General features: G+C 41.1%; 1 protein-coding gene across 1 annotated transcript in view; it reads left to right on the top strand.

Moving 5' to 3' along the window:
* Window positions 1–1,980: 1,980 nt before the first annotated feature.
* lancl2 (LanC lantibiotic synthetase component C-like 2 (bacterial)) overlaps window positions 1,981–18,378 on the top strand; it is a 32,122-nt gene continuing 15,724 nt past the window's right edge. The window contains exons 1-4 of the mRNA XM_018754205.2: window positions 1,981–2,347; window positions 13,003–13,120; window positions 13,460–13,667; window positions 14,714–14,861. Of these exons, the coding sequence (XP_018609721.1) occupies window positions 2,177–2,347; window positions 13,003–13,120; window positions 13,460–13,667; window positions 14,714–14,861 (645 nt within the window). The 5' untranslated portion in view covers window positions 1,981–2,176. The remainder of the gene's footprint in view (window positions 2,348–13,002; window positions 13,121–13,459; window positions 13,668–14,713; window positions 14,862–18,378) is intronic.

The raw sequence follows: 18,378 nt of genomic DNA on the forward strand, positions 1-18,378 counted from the left end.
TGGTATAGTGCTGTATTTACCACAGGTGTGGTAACAGGTTTGGTATAGTGTTGTATTTACTACAGGTGTGGTAACTGGTTTGGTATAGTGCTGTATTTACTATACAGGTGTGGTATTGTGCGGTAACTGGTTTGGTATAGTGTTGTATTTACTACAGGTGTGGTAACTGGTTTGGTATAGTGCTGTATTTACTATACAGGTGTGGTATTGTGCGGTAACTGGTTTGGTATAGTGCTGTATTTACCACAGGTGTGGTAACAGGTTTGGTATAGTGTTGTATTTACTATACAGCTGTGGTATTGTGCGGTAACTGGTTTGGTATAGTGCTGTATTTACCACAGGTGTGGTAACAGGTTTGGTATAGTGTTGTATTTACTACAGGTGTGGTAACTGGTTTGGTATAGTGCTGTATTTACTATACAGGTGTGGTATTGTGCGGTAACTGGTTTGGTATAGTGTTGTATTTACTACAGGTGTGGTAACTGGTTTGGTATAGTGCTGTATTTACTATACAGGTGTGGTATTGTGCGGTAACTGGTTTGGTATAGTGCTGTATTTACCACAGGTGTGGTAACAGGTTTGGTATAGTGTTGTATTTACTACAGGTGCGGTATTGTGTGGTAACTGGTTTGGTACAGTGCTGTATTTACTACAGGTGACGGTGTGGTAACTGGTTTGGTATAGTGTTGTATTTACTATACAGCTGTGGTATTGTGCGGTAACCGGTTTGGTACAGTCTTGTATTTACTATACACAGCGGTGTGGTACAGTGCGGTGTTGCTGTGGCCGCTTCTTCTCCCCTGCAGCCTGTCTGGAGCGGAGCGCCCCTCTCTCTCTGTCTCTCAGTGTCTCTCTCTCTCCCCGTCCAGAGGGAAACGCGCCAACTGCGGAACTCGTACACTTTCTTTTTTTTCTTTTTTACCGTGGAGCTCCGAGGAGCCCCGGCCCGCGTCGCCGAGGGAGCGATTAGCGCGCGCTGGAGGAGGGAAAGAAAAAGAGCGAAAAAAAGCGCCGAATTGGAGTGAGAACCGCGGTGCCGCGAGAGCCGAGCGCAGTCAGTCAGTGAGTGAGTGAGTGTCCAGCAGTGCCGGAGCCTGGAGCCTTGTCGACAGCCACGCTGGGCAGAAGCGTCACCTTCTTTATGGACGACAGCGCACTTTTTCTCCAGTTCCCCTTATTTATGGGCTCATTTTGAGAGAAAATCGCTGTTTTTCCTCCGCGCTGGGATCATATTCTCTCCAATGCAGTTCTCAGAGACGCTTCTCTCACTATTTCCTCCGTAACTACATTCACTGTTCGTTGAAATTATCCAGTCTTGCATGTATTTATTCACACATGCCATGGGGATCGATCGAACAACTATAAAATGACGACACCGAGATCTATATAATGATTGTGTTTACAGTCCTGGTCGCCCGTGTTCGTTGCTGCGCTTCGTTCGCTGCTCGTTCGTTCGTTGTGCTCGTCCACCACACAGCGTTACAGTCGCGGCTCCTCAGACCTTTCCTTTGCCAGCATCATGCTGTTTCACTAAAACACAATATTCCACCATTTAAGCCGTCAAAATAAATGTAAACGTAATAATCTGGTTGGAAAACCCTGCTATTCATTCATACACGTCATAGCAGGGGGTCCGTTCAGCTGCACTTTTCACAGGTGATTTTCTTCACCCAACCTGGACCACGCAGCTCTTCTTCTTAGTTATACACACATGATGATGCTGCGTTATATTCGCACGATTGTTTTGTAGAAACGCAAACCGGGACATCTTTTATTTTACGTGTATGGAGGGCTTTCAAACTTAGCCGACTCGTTTTTATGATTAATTTTAGTCAGCGCGCACGGACTTGTTCAGTTTGAATATAAACATGATGATACTACTACCGGCTTTTTTACTCTGTTTCAGCACCTGAATCATGGTCTTTTTGGAGTAAGGAGCGGCAAAATCCTGCTTTTCGCTTAACTGGTAAACAGTAGGTATTATATTTCTGTTGGTTGCGCAGACAGCTGGGCGATTTTGAACCGTGTCCATCTGCTCTATCACCTTTTTTAATCCGTTACATTGAGACCCCGTCCCACAGTGAGCTCCCCGTGTTTCAAAAACGCGTTTCCTCTCGGTCCTCTACGGACGGCAGGCCGCCTTCGCTAAGTTTGTCCCCGTGGACCTTCCGTGGCGATGGGAGAGAACATGTCCAAGAGGCTCAGACTGGTGACGGCCTCCGAGGCGGAGATGGAAGAGCGATCTTTCACAAATCCGTTCCCGGAATGGGACCAAGGCGTCTTCACAGCCGCCAACTCGCCTTCGGATGGCGGTGGCAGCACTGAGCCCTTCGATGGGAACGGAAAGGTTAGACATGTTGTGTGTTTTGGAGAAATTTGGGCAGAAGTTTGTTCGAAACAACGACTTAGCATCTAGCTAACATGATTAGCCCAGTAGGCCAGAGCAACTGGTAAAAATGTTGCTTGCATTTTTGTTAGTTTGATACTTCACATTTATACAACACGTGATTAGAGGAAACAGCTTTACTCGATTTTCTCGATTAAGACAGGTAAAATCTAGTGTTATTGCCTTTTACCATCACTCCACCTGCTGGCCCAGCTATGTCTAGCAGACGAGACGAGGTCCCAAAGTTTGTAAATCTATTCACACACACTGCATACCAGTTAGTGAATAACCGTGCAGTGTTGCCACTTTGATTATTAATTTCTCTCCAGGAATTTATACTGTTAAAAAATCGACTGGAATTTGGTTTGTTCAAATTCATCCATTTATACAGCAGAGTTTTCTTGCCATATTAATAATTAATTACAATGAATAAATACCATGTTCAAGGTTATTACAACAGGAGTGGGTATTTGAACTAATGATAATGTTTGGATGGCGAGGTGACAACCATAACTGCTACGGCTCTTGCTGCCCAGGCCACTAGTTTTTTTTTTTTTTTTTTCTTTTTCTTTTTTTGCAAGAAGAACTTAATCATATGTATCGAGTTTTCGGTTTTCATTCCGCTCAAGATGAAATTTTTAGAATCCAGTTCAGGGGAGGTGATGGTTTTCTGTAACACTTTAAATTTAATGAACAAAGTGAAAGACTTTGGTGATAATCCTCTGATAAAATCTGTAATCCTAATGATTTGAGATTGTAAAGAAGGCCAGCCCTGAACCTCGGATTATACCCCTCCCCATCGTTATATAAATGAAGCTGAAATGTCCATGGGGTCAGAAGTGGCAATTAATTTTGGACTCACTCCAGATGGTTGGCAAAAGCTGCTTGCATGTCGTCTTTGAGTTAGGAAGTTGGCATTTTCAAAAATACACTCCCTATTAATCAGATTTTTTCCAAGTGACAGCAGTGAAACTGACTGCGCTAATAGCAGCTTTTAATAATTTTTATTCTCTAATTATTATTTATATACATGCAGAAATAGCTACTCAAGTATGTCCATTGATGGGAACTGAACATTGTTTTCCACAAAATGTAAAACTGCTGAAATATTTGATCTATTCATTAGCAAAACAAATTTAACATTTTGTTTGTTTTTTTTTTTCCCTTTCCAAAAGTGAAAGCTTGATTACATTCTCTGAAAGAATTTCCCTTGTGTCGGATCAGCTACAGATCTACCAAGCTTGATTGAGAAAATGGATGAAAAGCAGTTACCTTCGATTTTCATTGGGATTTAATCCTGGGTTTTTTGACGGAGTCATTCTAGAACAGTCTTGTTTATATTAAACTATCTTTTGTAGTTTTTGCCATACATTTTCAGATTATAAAATTATTTCTTGCTGAATGAAACAGTCTCCTACAGGATTGCATGTATTTGGCTCAGTCCTTCTTCCTTTTTATGGGAACAAGGTTTCCAATCTATCCTGTTGAAGATCTCAACGTGATGCTGCTATCTCTGTTCGTGATGATGGGAACAGCATTACCTGTTTGGTTTGTGCCGAACATATTAATTGCCTTTTCTGCTTGAGAGCTCAATTTATGCCTCATCACACCACCATGCATTCTTCCAGAAGATCTCAAGGTCTGTTATATAGCTTTTGTCAAATTCCTGGAGTTAGTTAAGATTGCCCTTTTTTTTTTCTTTTTCTTTCCAGTAGTAGCTTTCATGTATTAATTTTTGCAGTCTGTAGTACTGCTGCAGGTATGGATCTCTGGACAGTGTTTCCCATTTGAGCTCTGTCAGTGTTGCAGTTAGCCTCTTGGTCACTTCACTGATTGTTGTGTTTTGGTGCTCTTTCTCAAGTGGAATACACCTTGCCTAGTTAACGTTGTTAATGTAAAGTAGGTGAATACTTACCAGTTATGTCATTCTCAAGTTTTTATTATAATGTAGATTTTTGATTTGGTAGTACTGAGACTTGAGATTAATAATATTTCAGTGCAGTATTAGACATCTGTGTAGTGGGATAATGCAATAAACCTGTCTTTAGACTTGAATTGGATTTTGGCGCTTTCCATGTGCTTTTTCTGAGTCAGGTGTGCTGGAATGAAGCAGATACAGAAAACAGCAGAAGGTGTGCAAGAAAAGGCCTAGAACCTACCTTAGTGGCCCACAAATCTGCAGCCATTCCTGTCCTGAAACAACCCTGGCTTATCTGTATTGTTTGGAAACTCAATGACATTTCTGTCCTATACATCTACATTTATTTGTTTAGCAGATGCTTTTCTCCAAAGTGATGTATATCTCATAGAAAATACAATTTGTGCATTACATTAGGAGAAAGAGACATAGCTGCAGATGTGTGACTCTTAAGTACAGTTAGTTTTCTTCACCATATGCACCGATGTTCATCACACAAGTAGCTGCATAAAACTTTACTAGAATATTGACAATTCTATACAACACACATCTTGAAGGTTAATTAACTCGTAAGTTCAACGTTATCCCCCCCACCCCCGCAGCATTACTCTGCACAATCAGTTTCTAAACTGTTCCTCCACCTATTATTAATATTCATACACAATTATGTAATGGTTCTCTTACAGTGCCTGTCAAAATATTGAGTACCCTTGCTGGAAGCTAGTTTTTTCTTTATTAAAGTGGTTAACAGGTTTCAGCAGGAAATGGGCTGACTCTTCTCGTGACTTTTATGCAGCAGTTTCCAGAGATGTAGGACGTTTGTGGTAACTTTGTTTTGACTCTTCTATCCAGTTTATCCAATGCAGGTTCCTCAGGAGAGTTTGTACTGTCTATTTTATGTGAAGGTGACAGTGTTTTTGGAGTTTTCACAAACAGGGGATGTGGAGAACCACTTTTGATTTCTGTCATTCTGTTGTGTGTACCAGAATGATGCAGCCCACAGAACAGATTTGCTTAAGCATTGCCAAAATGGCACAATTTCTTACACTTTTTATATTTAGCTGGTTCTCCCGCACAGATTTCCCTGCAGTCTTGCTGCCAACCTCAACAAATTCTTGTAAGTTTGGTTTTCGGCTGATTCTCTTGAACTTTTAATGTGCTGTGCAATTTATTAGTCTTTCGTGAGGACTAAAAAGATATACTTTATATACACACAAAATATTTGTTTTTGTTGGTCCATCATCTAGTACAAAATGGTGTTCTATTTAAATTCTGGCTTTATTAATATTGCTATAAATGAAGAATACTTATTTAGGTACTGTTTCGTACCTGGTAGAAAACCAGTCGAAATGATGTAGGGAAGTAACTTGTCAAGTAGCAGAAGTGGCTTTATATCAAAATCTTTAGAAGATTCTGACTCAGTTGAGAATTCAACAAATCATAAGAAATCAAACTTTACCTTCACTGAAGGGTGTAGTTAGACCTGAATTTGTATAGAATCTTGGAATTCAAGATGACATATACATGTCTCTTCTGCAGAGGGTCTTTAATGGCTAAATTTTAATATGCTTTTTTTTATTTTGTCTGTTGATTTGGTCTACATACAGAGTGGCCACTTCTTTTTATGTGACAGAAACAACACCTTGTGATCCATGAAAGGGAAAGCTCGCTGATGTCCTCTGGTGCGGCTACCGGCTGTTCTGGGACTGAAGTGTGAAGCCTGCATGAAACTCCGCTTTCCCTTGAAATTCGTTTTTCTTTTAAATCCACCATTGGAAGAAAGTTTAGAAAGAGCAGGCAGCTGGTGACCACAACAGTTTTGCAGCTCAGGATGTTCACAGTCCAGTGAACTTTGGTGTCATACTGATGGATATTGTTCTGCATAGTGGCCCAGAAAACAGATGTAGTCTAAGTTGTTTTTTGGATAAGCAGCAACTTGTGTAAAGTATACCAGGAAAGATGGGGATATGATGAATTAACTGTACTTTGGGTCTTGTCTGCATCTGTATCTTTCTGTTAAATGCACTTTTGTTCATTCTGAGTTGTCCCACTTTTGAGAAAAGATAAATGTATAGATCTGGTAAATGTAAATATACATTTGTTTTTTTTCCTTAGTTAGATTTTTATGCTTTCTAACTTGGATCGGCCAGTGTCCTTTCCTTCTGCATGTAGAAGCAGTAATTTTCAGCAGTCCTCCATTGTTGATCTTTAATATCAGCAAATCTGTGTTTTTGTTGCACTTGCACAGTAATATTTTATATGTGCCTGATTTGTCATAAAGAGTTAAAGTGACAGCTTCTCAGCATATTTATTGGTAAGGAATCTTTTTAAAATAAACATTCTTATTGCCATTACTATGTGATCAATGTTTGGAGATTTATTCTATACAGAATTGCTGAAGTGTATCTAGAACAAAGGAATATTACTTGTTGAATGATTTCAAAGAAATGTGATATATTCTGTAAGCACTTATTTTGGGGCTGGGCAGTTTGATGGGTAGGGGATGTAGGTGGATATCAGGGGCTTTAGCGTCAGGCGTAGGATAAAAATGTTTTTTTTTTTTTTTTTTTTTATGCATAAAGTGTAAAAATCCTTCTGAACCTACCTTTTGAAAAGCACTGTGTCTGATCTGGTCTTGAGGGATCTGTGGGTGGAATCAGATTCCCCAAGTGCTCTGAAATGTAAGATAGGAGGGTGAAGACATGAACAACTCTCTCTAAATGTCGTGATGCAGAGGTGACGGACCAAACACTGAATGTAAATTTCTGACACTAGGGGCAGGACAGAGGGTGTTTTTGGACACAAACATGTCAGTAGTTACAGATGAAATGTACCTTGGGCTCATATTTTTCACCATTAATTAATTTAGATATGCTTTTTCTGAAAAGCAACTGTTTGTTTGCATGCTAAGCTACTTAGTTTCTCTTTTGTTCATTCTGTATTCTGTACCCATTTATACAGCTGTATGACTGTCAGTTCAGGTTAAATACCTTGCTCAAGGATACTAGTGCAGTAGTGGGATTCAGACTTGGTTCTTTTGGGTTCATAACTGAAGCACTAACCATTACATCATCTGCTGTCCGTTGTTTATCACCGTTGGTCAAAAGCATGTCTCTGTGGTAGTTGGGTCGTCCTTGGATCTGATTAAGCTAACTAGACTGCAGAGATTTCCCTCAAGAGGAGAGAACTTGTACTCAGTCTTTCTATCACATTCAGCCTGGAAAGCTGCCCAGTGGGGTGGCTGTGAAAGACCAGCTAGCTGGGGGTGTTGCTTCTGCAAGGTGAACACTCTCTGACTCAGCACTGCCTTGCCTATTTGCTGCTGTTAGCCAGGGTGAGTACCCAGAGACTGGGTTATTAGCATGAAAGGCATCTCATGCTCACTTCTGTTTAAAGCTGTTGCTTGGAATTTTATCCTTTCAAATGTAGCTCAAAAGATTAAAGACATAATGGATGTAGTGTACTGCATTTAAAAAATCACTGCCCCAGTTATTACTGTGGAAAGTTCCTAAAAAAAATCAATTTGGTGCCCTTCAAGACCTACGTTTCAGTAGCTTAAAGGTAGCAAAGCTTTGGAGAGCTTAAACTCAGTCTTAATTTTCATAGCCCTGTTTTTGTGTTGTTTTCTCTGTATGAAGTTCTAGCTCGCATCACTCACAAGATTACAAGGTAAATTACAGCCAAAGTTTGTAGACAGGTTCCTTGTTTAGTTTTCCCCCTCTTGGCTGTCTTTGTAAATAATTTTATGACATTTTTTCTTATTTACATTGTCCTAACTTTTTAAAACGCTTGGTCCTCAACTTATGAGCACATTTGGGATCAGAAGTCCGTTTGTAAATCCAACCACTGTGTAAGTCAGTAAAAGCTTGAGAATATAGATGTCCCACCCAGTTATTCACAGATAAAGCGATAATGAATTAAAATTTCCATGTGTCATACTAGATACAGTACACTAAACTCTCTATGATCATTCATCCGTCTATACACCAGAATAAGTTAGCGCACACACACATACATGACATGTTATTTGGAAGGCTATCACACAAGGGTTGATGGAAGTGTTCCCCTGCTTCAATGCTGACAGTCCGATTATACTGGTTATACACCGGTTTCCTTTTGCCAGTTTATTTTAAAAGTCTTAGATACAACGTAAACCTCTGGTTATTGCAACAAATTTGGAAAAACATTCCAAACATCCGTGCTGGTAACCAGGACCTTGTTTTGTCGGCAAGATGGGATTGTTGATTAAATTAAATGTATCATTGGTTAGTTGTTTATAATAGTTCTATTAAAATATGGTCTGGGTGTAATGATGTTAAGCATGTAAGGCCTGGGTGGATTAATCCAATGTGCAATGGGTAAATCATTAATGAAACTGTATTTTTCAGGATTGTATTTTTTTAACTTATTCTAACTGTATTTTTCATCAAACCACATCTTTGAACTGTGGAAGGAAATTAGAATACCTGAAGGAAACCCATGTGAACATGGGGCAAATGTTCAAAGATTGAAGAGTTTGTCATATGTACAGTAAACAGTCTGTTACACCATACAATGAAATTCTTACTCTCTGAATCCTCCCAGCAGCTTATGATATAAATTATAAAAACATAAGGAAAAAGACACAAGACATAAATTACAAATTTACAAAATAACTATTAGCGCAAATGCAAGAAACAGCAGCTTATGACATAGATTATAAAGACATAAGGAAAAAAGACACAAGACATAAATTACAAATTTACAAAATAACTATTAGTGCAAAAGCAAGATTTATGTACATGTATAAAGTGTACAGTGCACAATGTAAACATCCAATGTGCAATGGGTAAGCTCCACACACATCAAACTCTACACAGTGAGAAGGGATCAAACCAACATCCTCTCGCATCGTACAAACACTATGAAACGACAGCACTGCCTGTTTTGCCACCATATCACCCACATTGAAAAGGTGGCAGATTGTAATTTATTAGCTAGGGGATCGATTATTATTATTATTAGAAATTGCTAATACCAATGTCAAAAAAATCCAGTTTTGTATTATCAACTTCAATTTTGAAGTTGATGAAAATATAATGGCTTTCATATTATATTATTATGAAAGCCGTTATTTCTGGCTTGCTTTATCCACAATCTGTGGCAGATTTTTTTTGAGGGGTAATTTAAAATCTTGTCAGCTACAGTGACTGCATGAATTGTAAATACTGGAAACTGTTACACACTACATAAGCAGAGATCAAAGGAGAGGACAGAAACAAAGGTGGTCTACACAGTACACGTAGATGTTACGAAAACACGAATCTGAAGAAACACAAAATAAACACTGAATAATACGCTTTACATAACATAAAAAAATTGCTTCATACCAGTGTGTGTGGCTGATATCACAGTTGATTTATAAACTCTCTCCAATAACTGACATAGTGTCTTCATCTGTCTTGTATCCCATAAAAGACAGGAAGTAGGGAGCTGTTAGAGACTGTGATCTTTAACATAGCCTAGACATGTTAATGACAGAACTCCATTCAAGTGTGAGCCTGTCTTACTATGCTTCCATCAGGGTGTCGGCTAAATTCTATGCACTAATCATTGTACCTTGCTTTGGAGAAGAACCATCTGCTGAATAAATAAATGTAACTGTCATAGTGTGATTGGTTACCGTTTTGTTTTCAGACATGTAGCTGCATTTCATTGTTGCCGTTAGAGCGGTTTTACTGCATGCACAGCAGTGATCAAATATCAGTTAAGCGAAGATGTGCTGTTTTGTTGTACTTAATGTTTCGTAGGATCTGTAAAATATTTCACAAAGGAATGGACCTGTTAGGATAACATGGATGATACAACAGAACAAGTTTTTGAATTTTTTTTTAAATTTAAACACTAGTGGTGCTTTAAAAGTAAACAAGAACGGAATACATGTACGGGACTGTTTCTCCCTTAGACTGAAGTGACGCATGGACCTGAAGCAGCTTGTGGACAGCAAGATTTAATTTTTTTCAGTCCCCCCGCGTCAGCCTTCACTCTCTTTCTTGTGCTAGGGAGATAGATATGTATCATGTAATGTTCATCTTCCAATTTGACAAGGCCATTGAAGTGTACGGATTTAGCAAGCTTTTGTGGTCACCGGTACTGTGGTGGTTAGAGCTGTTACCTCTGGATACCCAGCTGTGTAAAGGAGTAAATTGAATTAATGTAATTGTATGACTTATTCTTTTAGCTCAAACTTTTGTCCAAGGTAACTTTCAATATCAGATGTTCATACTGAGCTACTTATTATTTACCCATTTGTACAACTGCATAATTTTACTGGTTCAGAGTACGTACCTTCTTTAAGGCTATTACAGCAGAGCTAGGGATTTGAACTTTAATACTTTGCTTTATAAGGTGACATCTATACCAGGTGCTGTCCAGAGTATACTGTATGCTGACCACTCTGTCATATTTAGATGGTTTGCAGTGATGGTGAATCCTTCTCCTTCCACCAAATGAGACTGAAATGCTTGAAGCCGAACTCAAAGTCCTCTAAACCAGCTAGTTGCCAAGGAGACTGAATTTGTCACTCCTCCAAGCAACCTCAGAGCACCCAGTGCTACATCCTCCAGTTAAAGAGAACCAAACGTGCAAGACACAACATAATGGAGATGGAGACTTTGCTTTGTGTCACATGGACTTTCTCATGTTGCCAGGCTACAAGCAGTATGAGCGCCCTGATCAACAGCTGCCTGCTTCCAACAAGGAATCCAGTGTTTGCGATTGAGTGTCTATGTTTCTTCATACTTAGGCAGTGTCCCTTTTTGCTCTTTGCAGGTTTTCTATATTTCCAGTAGTCACGGTATATATACACACACACACACACACACACACACACACACACACACACACTGTCTGAACCGCTTGTCCCATACAGGGTCATGGGGAGCCAGAGCCTAACCTGGCAACACAGGGTGCAAGGCTGGAGGGGGAGGAGAACACTCCCAGGACGGGACGCCAGTCCGTCGCAAGGCACCCCAAGCAGGACTCGAACCCCAGACCCACCGGAGAGCAGAACCCGGTCCAACCCACTGCGCCACCGCACCCCCTTCGTAGTTACAGAAGTATCTCATTAATTCTGCCCCCCTTCTTCCCCATGTAGTGCAGTGGCACAGGAAATGTTTGTTCTGAGTCCATCTCCGCCTGTGTGGAGTTTACCTCTTCTTCCTGCATTTGTGTGGGTTTCCGCTCACAGTCCAAAGACGTATATTTCACATGACTTTGTGCTGAATTGCCTTTGTGTGTATATTTGTGAGTGAATGAGTGTGTGATTGCCTTTACGTGGATTGGTGTCCTATTCCGAGTGTACTCTGCCTCGCACCCTCACGTGCGCATCTAGGACAGGCTGTGGATTACAACTCTGACTTTTGGGAGTTGAGTGGTTATCGAGAATGAATAGGTGGGTGGATGACACTGTGTCAGGAGTGGTGTCATTCGTCTGAGCTCTTCCACCGTGTTCACTAGCTAGTATTAAGCACTGTATTAATTAATCTCACCATGAGTCAGGTAAAGGGTCATTTGCCCTTTGTTTTGACCTGGCTTTTGGGGTACTGATCTTACTGATCCTCCTTAACACTTTGCTGAAAACAACTGTAGGGTTTTCTTGTTATCACTTTTTTGCCTCAGATCTTTGTAGCAGGCTGTGTGTTTCATCAGATTTCCTTCAATTTATGCAGCATTCACACTTATCAGCTCTGATATCTTGGTTCCCTACGAAACTCAGTTTGTGCTATAAGCTGCTCTTTGTTTTTTTCAGAGCAAACAGTGTAATCTTACTTCTCTGTACCATGCTTCTCTAGCTCTGTTGTCTGTGATGTTCCTAACATCTTTTGTACAATTACAATACTGAGACATAAGGCGCTTTGTCTGCTGTTTTGATTGTTGCTTTGTTCACTCAGTTTTTTTTCCCTTTCTCTTTTCTCAGTTCAACTGCTACCAATGTATCTGGAATCCTTTTGTGTTCTAGCAATAATACAGAATGCCGAAACAGGCACAGTGTGCAGTTATTTGACTTTTAAACAGCAAGAATATGGAATTGCTTTAGTTTTAGACCCCCCACTGCTCAGATCATCTATGTTAGTGTGGGGAGTCTGAGAGGTTCAGTTGGTTAATGGTCAAAGGTTTCCTATTTGTCCGCTGCATTAACATTCAGTGCACTGGTGTGGCAGGTGCCTGCAACTTACAAGCTGCCACAAAACCACTTTCCAGCTGATAGGGTAGTACTTTGCCTTGGAATCGACAAGCCAGGATCAAAATCACCCATTGTCTAGTAGTACCCTTGACCAAGGTACTTACCCTGAATTACTCCAGTAAAAATTACCCAGCTGTTTAACTGCTAAGTTATTTTAAGTAGCTTACTGTACAAAGCTAATATTGTAAATCACTGTAGAGAATAGAGTCAACAAAATTGATAATTATAACTGAAAATAAAGGCTCATTGACAGGGCATGAGTAGGAGGACAAAATGTCCACTGTTCTCTTTTTATTGCCAGGTGTGGAGGCGTTGAAGGCAGCCAGGTCCCATGCTAAAGTGAACACAGCTGAATTACTGTATTATTTTGGAGGAAAGGATAATGAATGGTTTTTACTGGCCCAGTACAACTGCAGAGACCTCAGGCTTGCTGTGTCCCTAGCTTTATGTTGTCTGGTGTTCTTATCTCCAAAGGTCAGCGAGGCCTTTAAGAAGAAGGTACAGAACAAGATCAAAGATCTATTGCAGCAGATGGAAGAGGGCCTGAAAACTGCTGATCCACATGACTTCTCAGCCTACACTGGTTGGACAGGTCAGTGAGCACAGGGTCTGCATGGTCTGCCATGTTTCGTCATCTGTCTAGCCTGCTTACGCTTTCTACTACTGCATAGAAAAGTGATTCGGTCCCCCTTGATGGCAGCAAGTATTTATTTGTATTTGCTTGGTGGTGACAACATGCACATAAAGAAGTAAATTCCATTTGAAAATGACCCAAACACTTTTTCAGTGTACTTTGACTGAGTTTATTGCTTGAAATGGGCACCTAGGCTAAATTGATTTGGGACGTGATGTGAATTCCTACTGAACTGGAATTTGGAGATGCGTATTTTGATGGTGTTTTCTGATACGTCCTCCCTACCTCTCTTCCCAGGAATAGCACTGTTGTACCTGCAGCTGCATCGCGTCACTGGAGAGTCGTCCCACCTGCAGCGTGCACTGGACTACGTCAAGAGGACATTGCGTAACCTGAACGGTCGCCGCGTGACCTTCCTGTGTGGCGATGCAGGCCCGTTGGCCGTGGGGGCTGTCGTGCACCACAAGCTGAAGAACCAGGCTGAGTCGCAGGAGTGCCTCACTAGGTGTGTGCCCAGGGCCTCCTTTAGCAGATTAAACACCTTTCCTAATGAAGAAGAAGAAAAAAACTCTTGCTGAAATAAATCTCTGTGCTCGTTATGCTTTAAATGTACTACGTAGGTGTCGGAAGTGGTTTTTGACATTTTCCTCCTTTCTTCATATCTGTCCACAGTAGAAATGTTCATTTTTAATCAAATTGTGCTTTAATATTCATATCAAGTTAACAGAGGTTTGTGAAGTGAAACGAACTCATTAAGGGTTAAATGTTAGTCTTTTTGCACTTAGTTCCACAACTGAATCTTTATTTTAGTCAGTTATGAAGAGATTCAGCCATTTTCACAGAGGTCTCTTTCTTAGTTCTACTTCATACAGTGAAACCAGTCTTGCTGTTTCAGTAGTTAGAAAACTCTTGCGAAAAGAAACATTAAACTCTGACCATGTGAAATATTGCAGCAGTCTTGATTAGACCCGTGAGAACATCTGGTTTAGTGCAATTTCCAAATGAAATATGTTGCACATTTGATTATACTGCAGTTCTGATGAGCCCCTATTGCTCACAGTAAGTGGCTGATTGAATTATAGAGAATCTTCCTCTTCAAGTTGTGCAGCAGAAAACAGTCTGAGACAATGGTGTTTTTTTCCTTAGCTACAGAACTGCACACACCCTGGTGTTTAAGACCTGCTGCTTTGACAGTTTGAGCTGTAAACTTGTCTGTGATTTGGTCCCAGTTCTACTTTTGCGTTGGTTGGTCATAACTACGGTGCTAGTGGAAAGAGTAGGTACATGTAGGGAACCTGGACAAAACTTGTACTGGACAGCAAAGCAAGCTGCAGGATTCTACATCTCTGGGAACTGCTACAAAGGAGCTGGAAAGACATGCTGGCTCATTTCCTGATCAGACTTGCTAAATGAATGTCTCAAAAAAAAGACTATCTTTCATTAAGTGTGCTCAAACTTTGACTGGTACTGGTGGTCAAGCTTACCTAACAAGGGACATAGCAGGTGAAAGGACTATTTCTTACGGCTTTTTGTTAACCTGTGTGTTTAAAGGCTTCTTCAGCTGCAGCGCTCTGTGGTCAGCTCCGACTCTGACATCCCGGATGAGCTGCTCTATGGCCGGGCAGGGTACCTGTACGCACTCCTCTACGTTAACAAGGAGATCGGCCCTAACACCGTGGATGATGCAGTCATTGCCAAGGTGACCGCTCTGCCTCCCTTTCTGGTCTGGCAGGCACAGCACAGACTGTTGTACCTCCCGCATCAGCATCTAGCCCTTTAAATGTCTGTAACTGGATTCAGATTGGGGGCTGTGTATGTTGTGAATTGAATGTAATTACAGTAGGTATCTGGGGCCACAGTTCTGCAGCAGTGACTACAATAAGACACTAGAGGAGCAGCGGGAATTTGCAGGTGATCAGCTTGCTTTCTGCAGTAACTTGGTGTGTGAATGACTCCATGTGTCAGTGACTCTGTGAGTGAGAGTATTTGTTCATGTGAAAGAGAAAGCGGTTGATGCAACACCTCTGTAAGTACTCTGTATGTCTCAATGAAAGATGGAGAGTCTGCGCCATTGCTGTAGGTAGGGCAGTTCACCAGGCCAGTGTAGAGGGAGGATGACTCTGGCCCCTGTCCAGCTCCTCCCAGCATGCCTAGTAAACAGATGGTTATTAATACACCAGTCAAGTTGCACCCTGTAGCCTTGTGTTTCAAGGATTAGGAATGGAGGAAATTGTTTCCTCTTATGAAAAGGTGCTTTCTAAGCACAGTTTAAATGCTGCCCTTTCCAGTGGGAGAAAGACCTGCAGAGTTCATTCTATTTATGGCTCAATGTTGCCTTGAAGTCTGATAAAGCAATTCCGCCTCCCCCAAAAAACGCTGAGTAGTATTTGAGCCACAACCCTAAATTTTATACGTCGTCATAATTTTGGTGACAAGGACTCCTCATTCATTGTTGGCATAAGCTATTGCCATACTTAGTGACACAGCAGGTAACCCTGGTGCCTCACTGCTCCTGGGTTGCAGGCTTCAATCCATCTCAGTCTGTGTGGAGTTTATATGTTCTCCCTTGTTTGGCAGGGTTTTTTCAATGTTAGTTGGGTTATTCTAAGTTGTTCTTTGTGTTTATGTGTGAGTTAACGAATGTGTTTGGTTGCCCTGGATTGAACTAGTGTTACACCCTATACTTCTGGGACAGGTTCTAGATGACCAGAAATCTGCAGGGGGCAAGTGATAGACTGACTGAGTGAGGGAAATGCAAACTTATTGACTTTTTTTTGAAGTAGAGTTCTTGTATCATGTTATTTATTGTTTGGGCTATATTTTCTAGTTTGTCACTCTTGTTTTTTAACATTGTGAACTTTTAAAAATATATTTTTTGAATCATAAGGTACAAATGGGTGTAGAAAGATATCTGCAATAAGGAATAAATCTCTGACGGATAAGATACTGTGGAGTATAGTGCTGGGAAAATATCCTTTGAAATTTGTCTTACAGTGTACATTTTTTAGAGGATATATACAGATGTTGAAGTGACAGTGGTAAGTAAATGTTCGCAGTTCCCAGCTCCAGCGGAGGTGTTCCTTTGTTTCTTTCTTACCGGGCAGCCACTTGCTATACATCATTACTGTGTGGGGAAGGACGTGTGAGGCAGCAGCCAAGTCCCTCACACCAGAGGGTGCAAAATCAGCCACTTGGCATCGCCTTCACGTCCATATGCTGTCCTCTTTGCAGAATCTCGTGAGGCCGGTGGTCTCCTTGAGTAGGCGCCCACCTGGTGTTTTGCAACGCTGTACTTTTTTTTTGGAATGGCCACCATGTTTCGGGGTAATGACATCTGTTTCACGAATGACAGGCATATTGCCGTAAGCAGAAGGGACCCAGTGCTGCGTGCTGCTAAGATCAAAGGAACAAAGGCTGTCAGCATGTTGTTTTAATGCATCCACGTAGATGACAAAAATCTGTGTGTCAGAGTGGAGGTGCCACACAGGTATCTGTCACTTTTCCCAACTGCTGAGATGAATAAGAAGTTAATATTCATGTATTATTGTTTTGTTCCTTACTTTGCACTCTTATAACAATTTATTTTTACAAGTTGTGGAAGGGATAAGTTTGCATCAAGAAATCTTACTGGCAGTGCTGCATTTTTTGAAGTGCATACCTGATCAATTTGTCTTGTGAAAGAATTATTGGCAGTTATCGATCAAAGACTCTAAGGTGTGCTCTCTCTGGTGTGGGGATTCATTACAGATTCTGCTGATAGCTGGTTTTTGTTTAGTTTTGTCCCCTGCTTCCAATTTCCCTATTTGAATTTTGTATTTTGGGGTTACTGGCAAGGGAAGCTGCTGACTTCTCAAAAAAAAAAAAAAAATAAAGTCCATCACACTCTGGTGCCAGCGTGAAAACAGCTTCCTGAAGGCGACCTCACGCTCTGCTTTGTTTTGCATGAATATCAGTTGACTTCTGAAATGATTGTTTCCCTTTTATTGAGGCAGTATTTTGCTAGGGTGGCACGCTAGCGCAGCAGGTAGTGCTGGTTTTTTACAGCTTGAATTGATAGTTCTATACGTGTGTGTGTGTGTGTGTGTGTGTGTGTGTGTGTGAATGCCTTTGTGGTGTACCTTCACCAAGCTGGAGTACAGTGACCCTCGCTGGACAAGCAGGTACCGATGATGGATGGATGCAATATTTTCCTCTTTAATCTCATCATGCTGGTGAAATGTCCAACTAGCTGTCCCCAGTAGGGTTCGAGAAGGGAAGTTTTCTCTCTTTCACTTTTCCAGAAGTCTGTCCCTGCCTACAGGTTCAGAAGCCAGAGGGAGCTGTTGCTAGAAGTTTTCCCAGGCAACAGACAGTATAATTGTGAAAAGTGTAGTACTGTTTGCTGTGTGAGTTGCCCTTGGGCACGGACATCTGTGAAGCGCATGAATAATGGATATCCTTCATTTCAGCCTGCCTGTGAATAACACCAGACCAGCCCTCATCATTTGTTTGTTTTCATGTCAGTCGTCAAGCTGAATCACACTATGTAATATGAAGAACTTGCTTGCGTAAGTGACGCCAGTTGATCTGCTTTGAAAGCTTTATGGAAGAGCCCTCTTACTCTTGGTCAGTGTGGTGAAGGGACATACTGCTGCTCATCATTTCCCACGTTTCACATCCCCAGCTGTTGGGTTTGTTTATAAGTAGATGCAGTAAATTACTTGTGTCTCAGTAAGTACATTAATTTACGGTGGTGTGCAGAGATCCTGGCTTTAGGGAAATCTTTTGGTTTTAAGAAGAGGGTTTTGGATTCCTAAGAGTTTGGGATAGGTGGGGAGGGAACACGGAAGAGAAACTGTTCAGCTACTCGGTCAGTAAAAGATGTTTGTTTGGATTTTTTTTCCTTTGTGTTTTTGTGAAACAGTGTTTTCCAGTTTGGTCTGTCTCATCTCTCTGTCTCGTAGGTCACATGTCCGATGCATGCGGCCCTGGTGTGGCATGACTGCCCTGGCTGTGATACGCTGCAGACATTCATCTTCTCTACTTCTTTGCCATTAGCAGGTTCAGCTCATAGGCTCAGGTCTGTCTGTATTGTAGCACCTTTGTTACTACCATGTTCAGAACCACTACATAAATCTCTCTTCCTTTGTCAGTTTCCATTTGACAGAAAACCATTGTACAAAACTCTGGATGTGAGTGCTGATGTGCATCATTTTGAAAAGCCTGGCCTGTATAGA

This window comes from Scleropages formosus, chromosome 9, assembly GCF_900964775.1.
Source record: "Scleropages formosus chromosome 9, fSclFor1.1, whole genome shotgun sequence".
NCBI lineage: Eukaryota > Metazoa > Chordata > Actinopteri > Osteoglossiformes > Osteoglossidae > Scleropages > Scleropages formosus.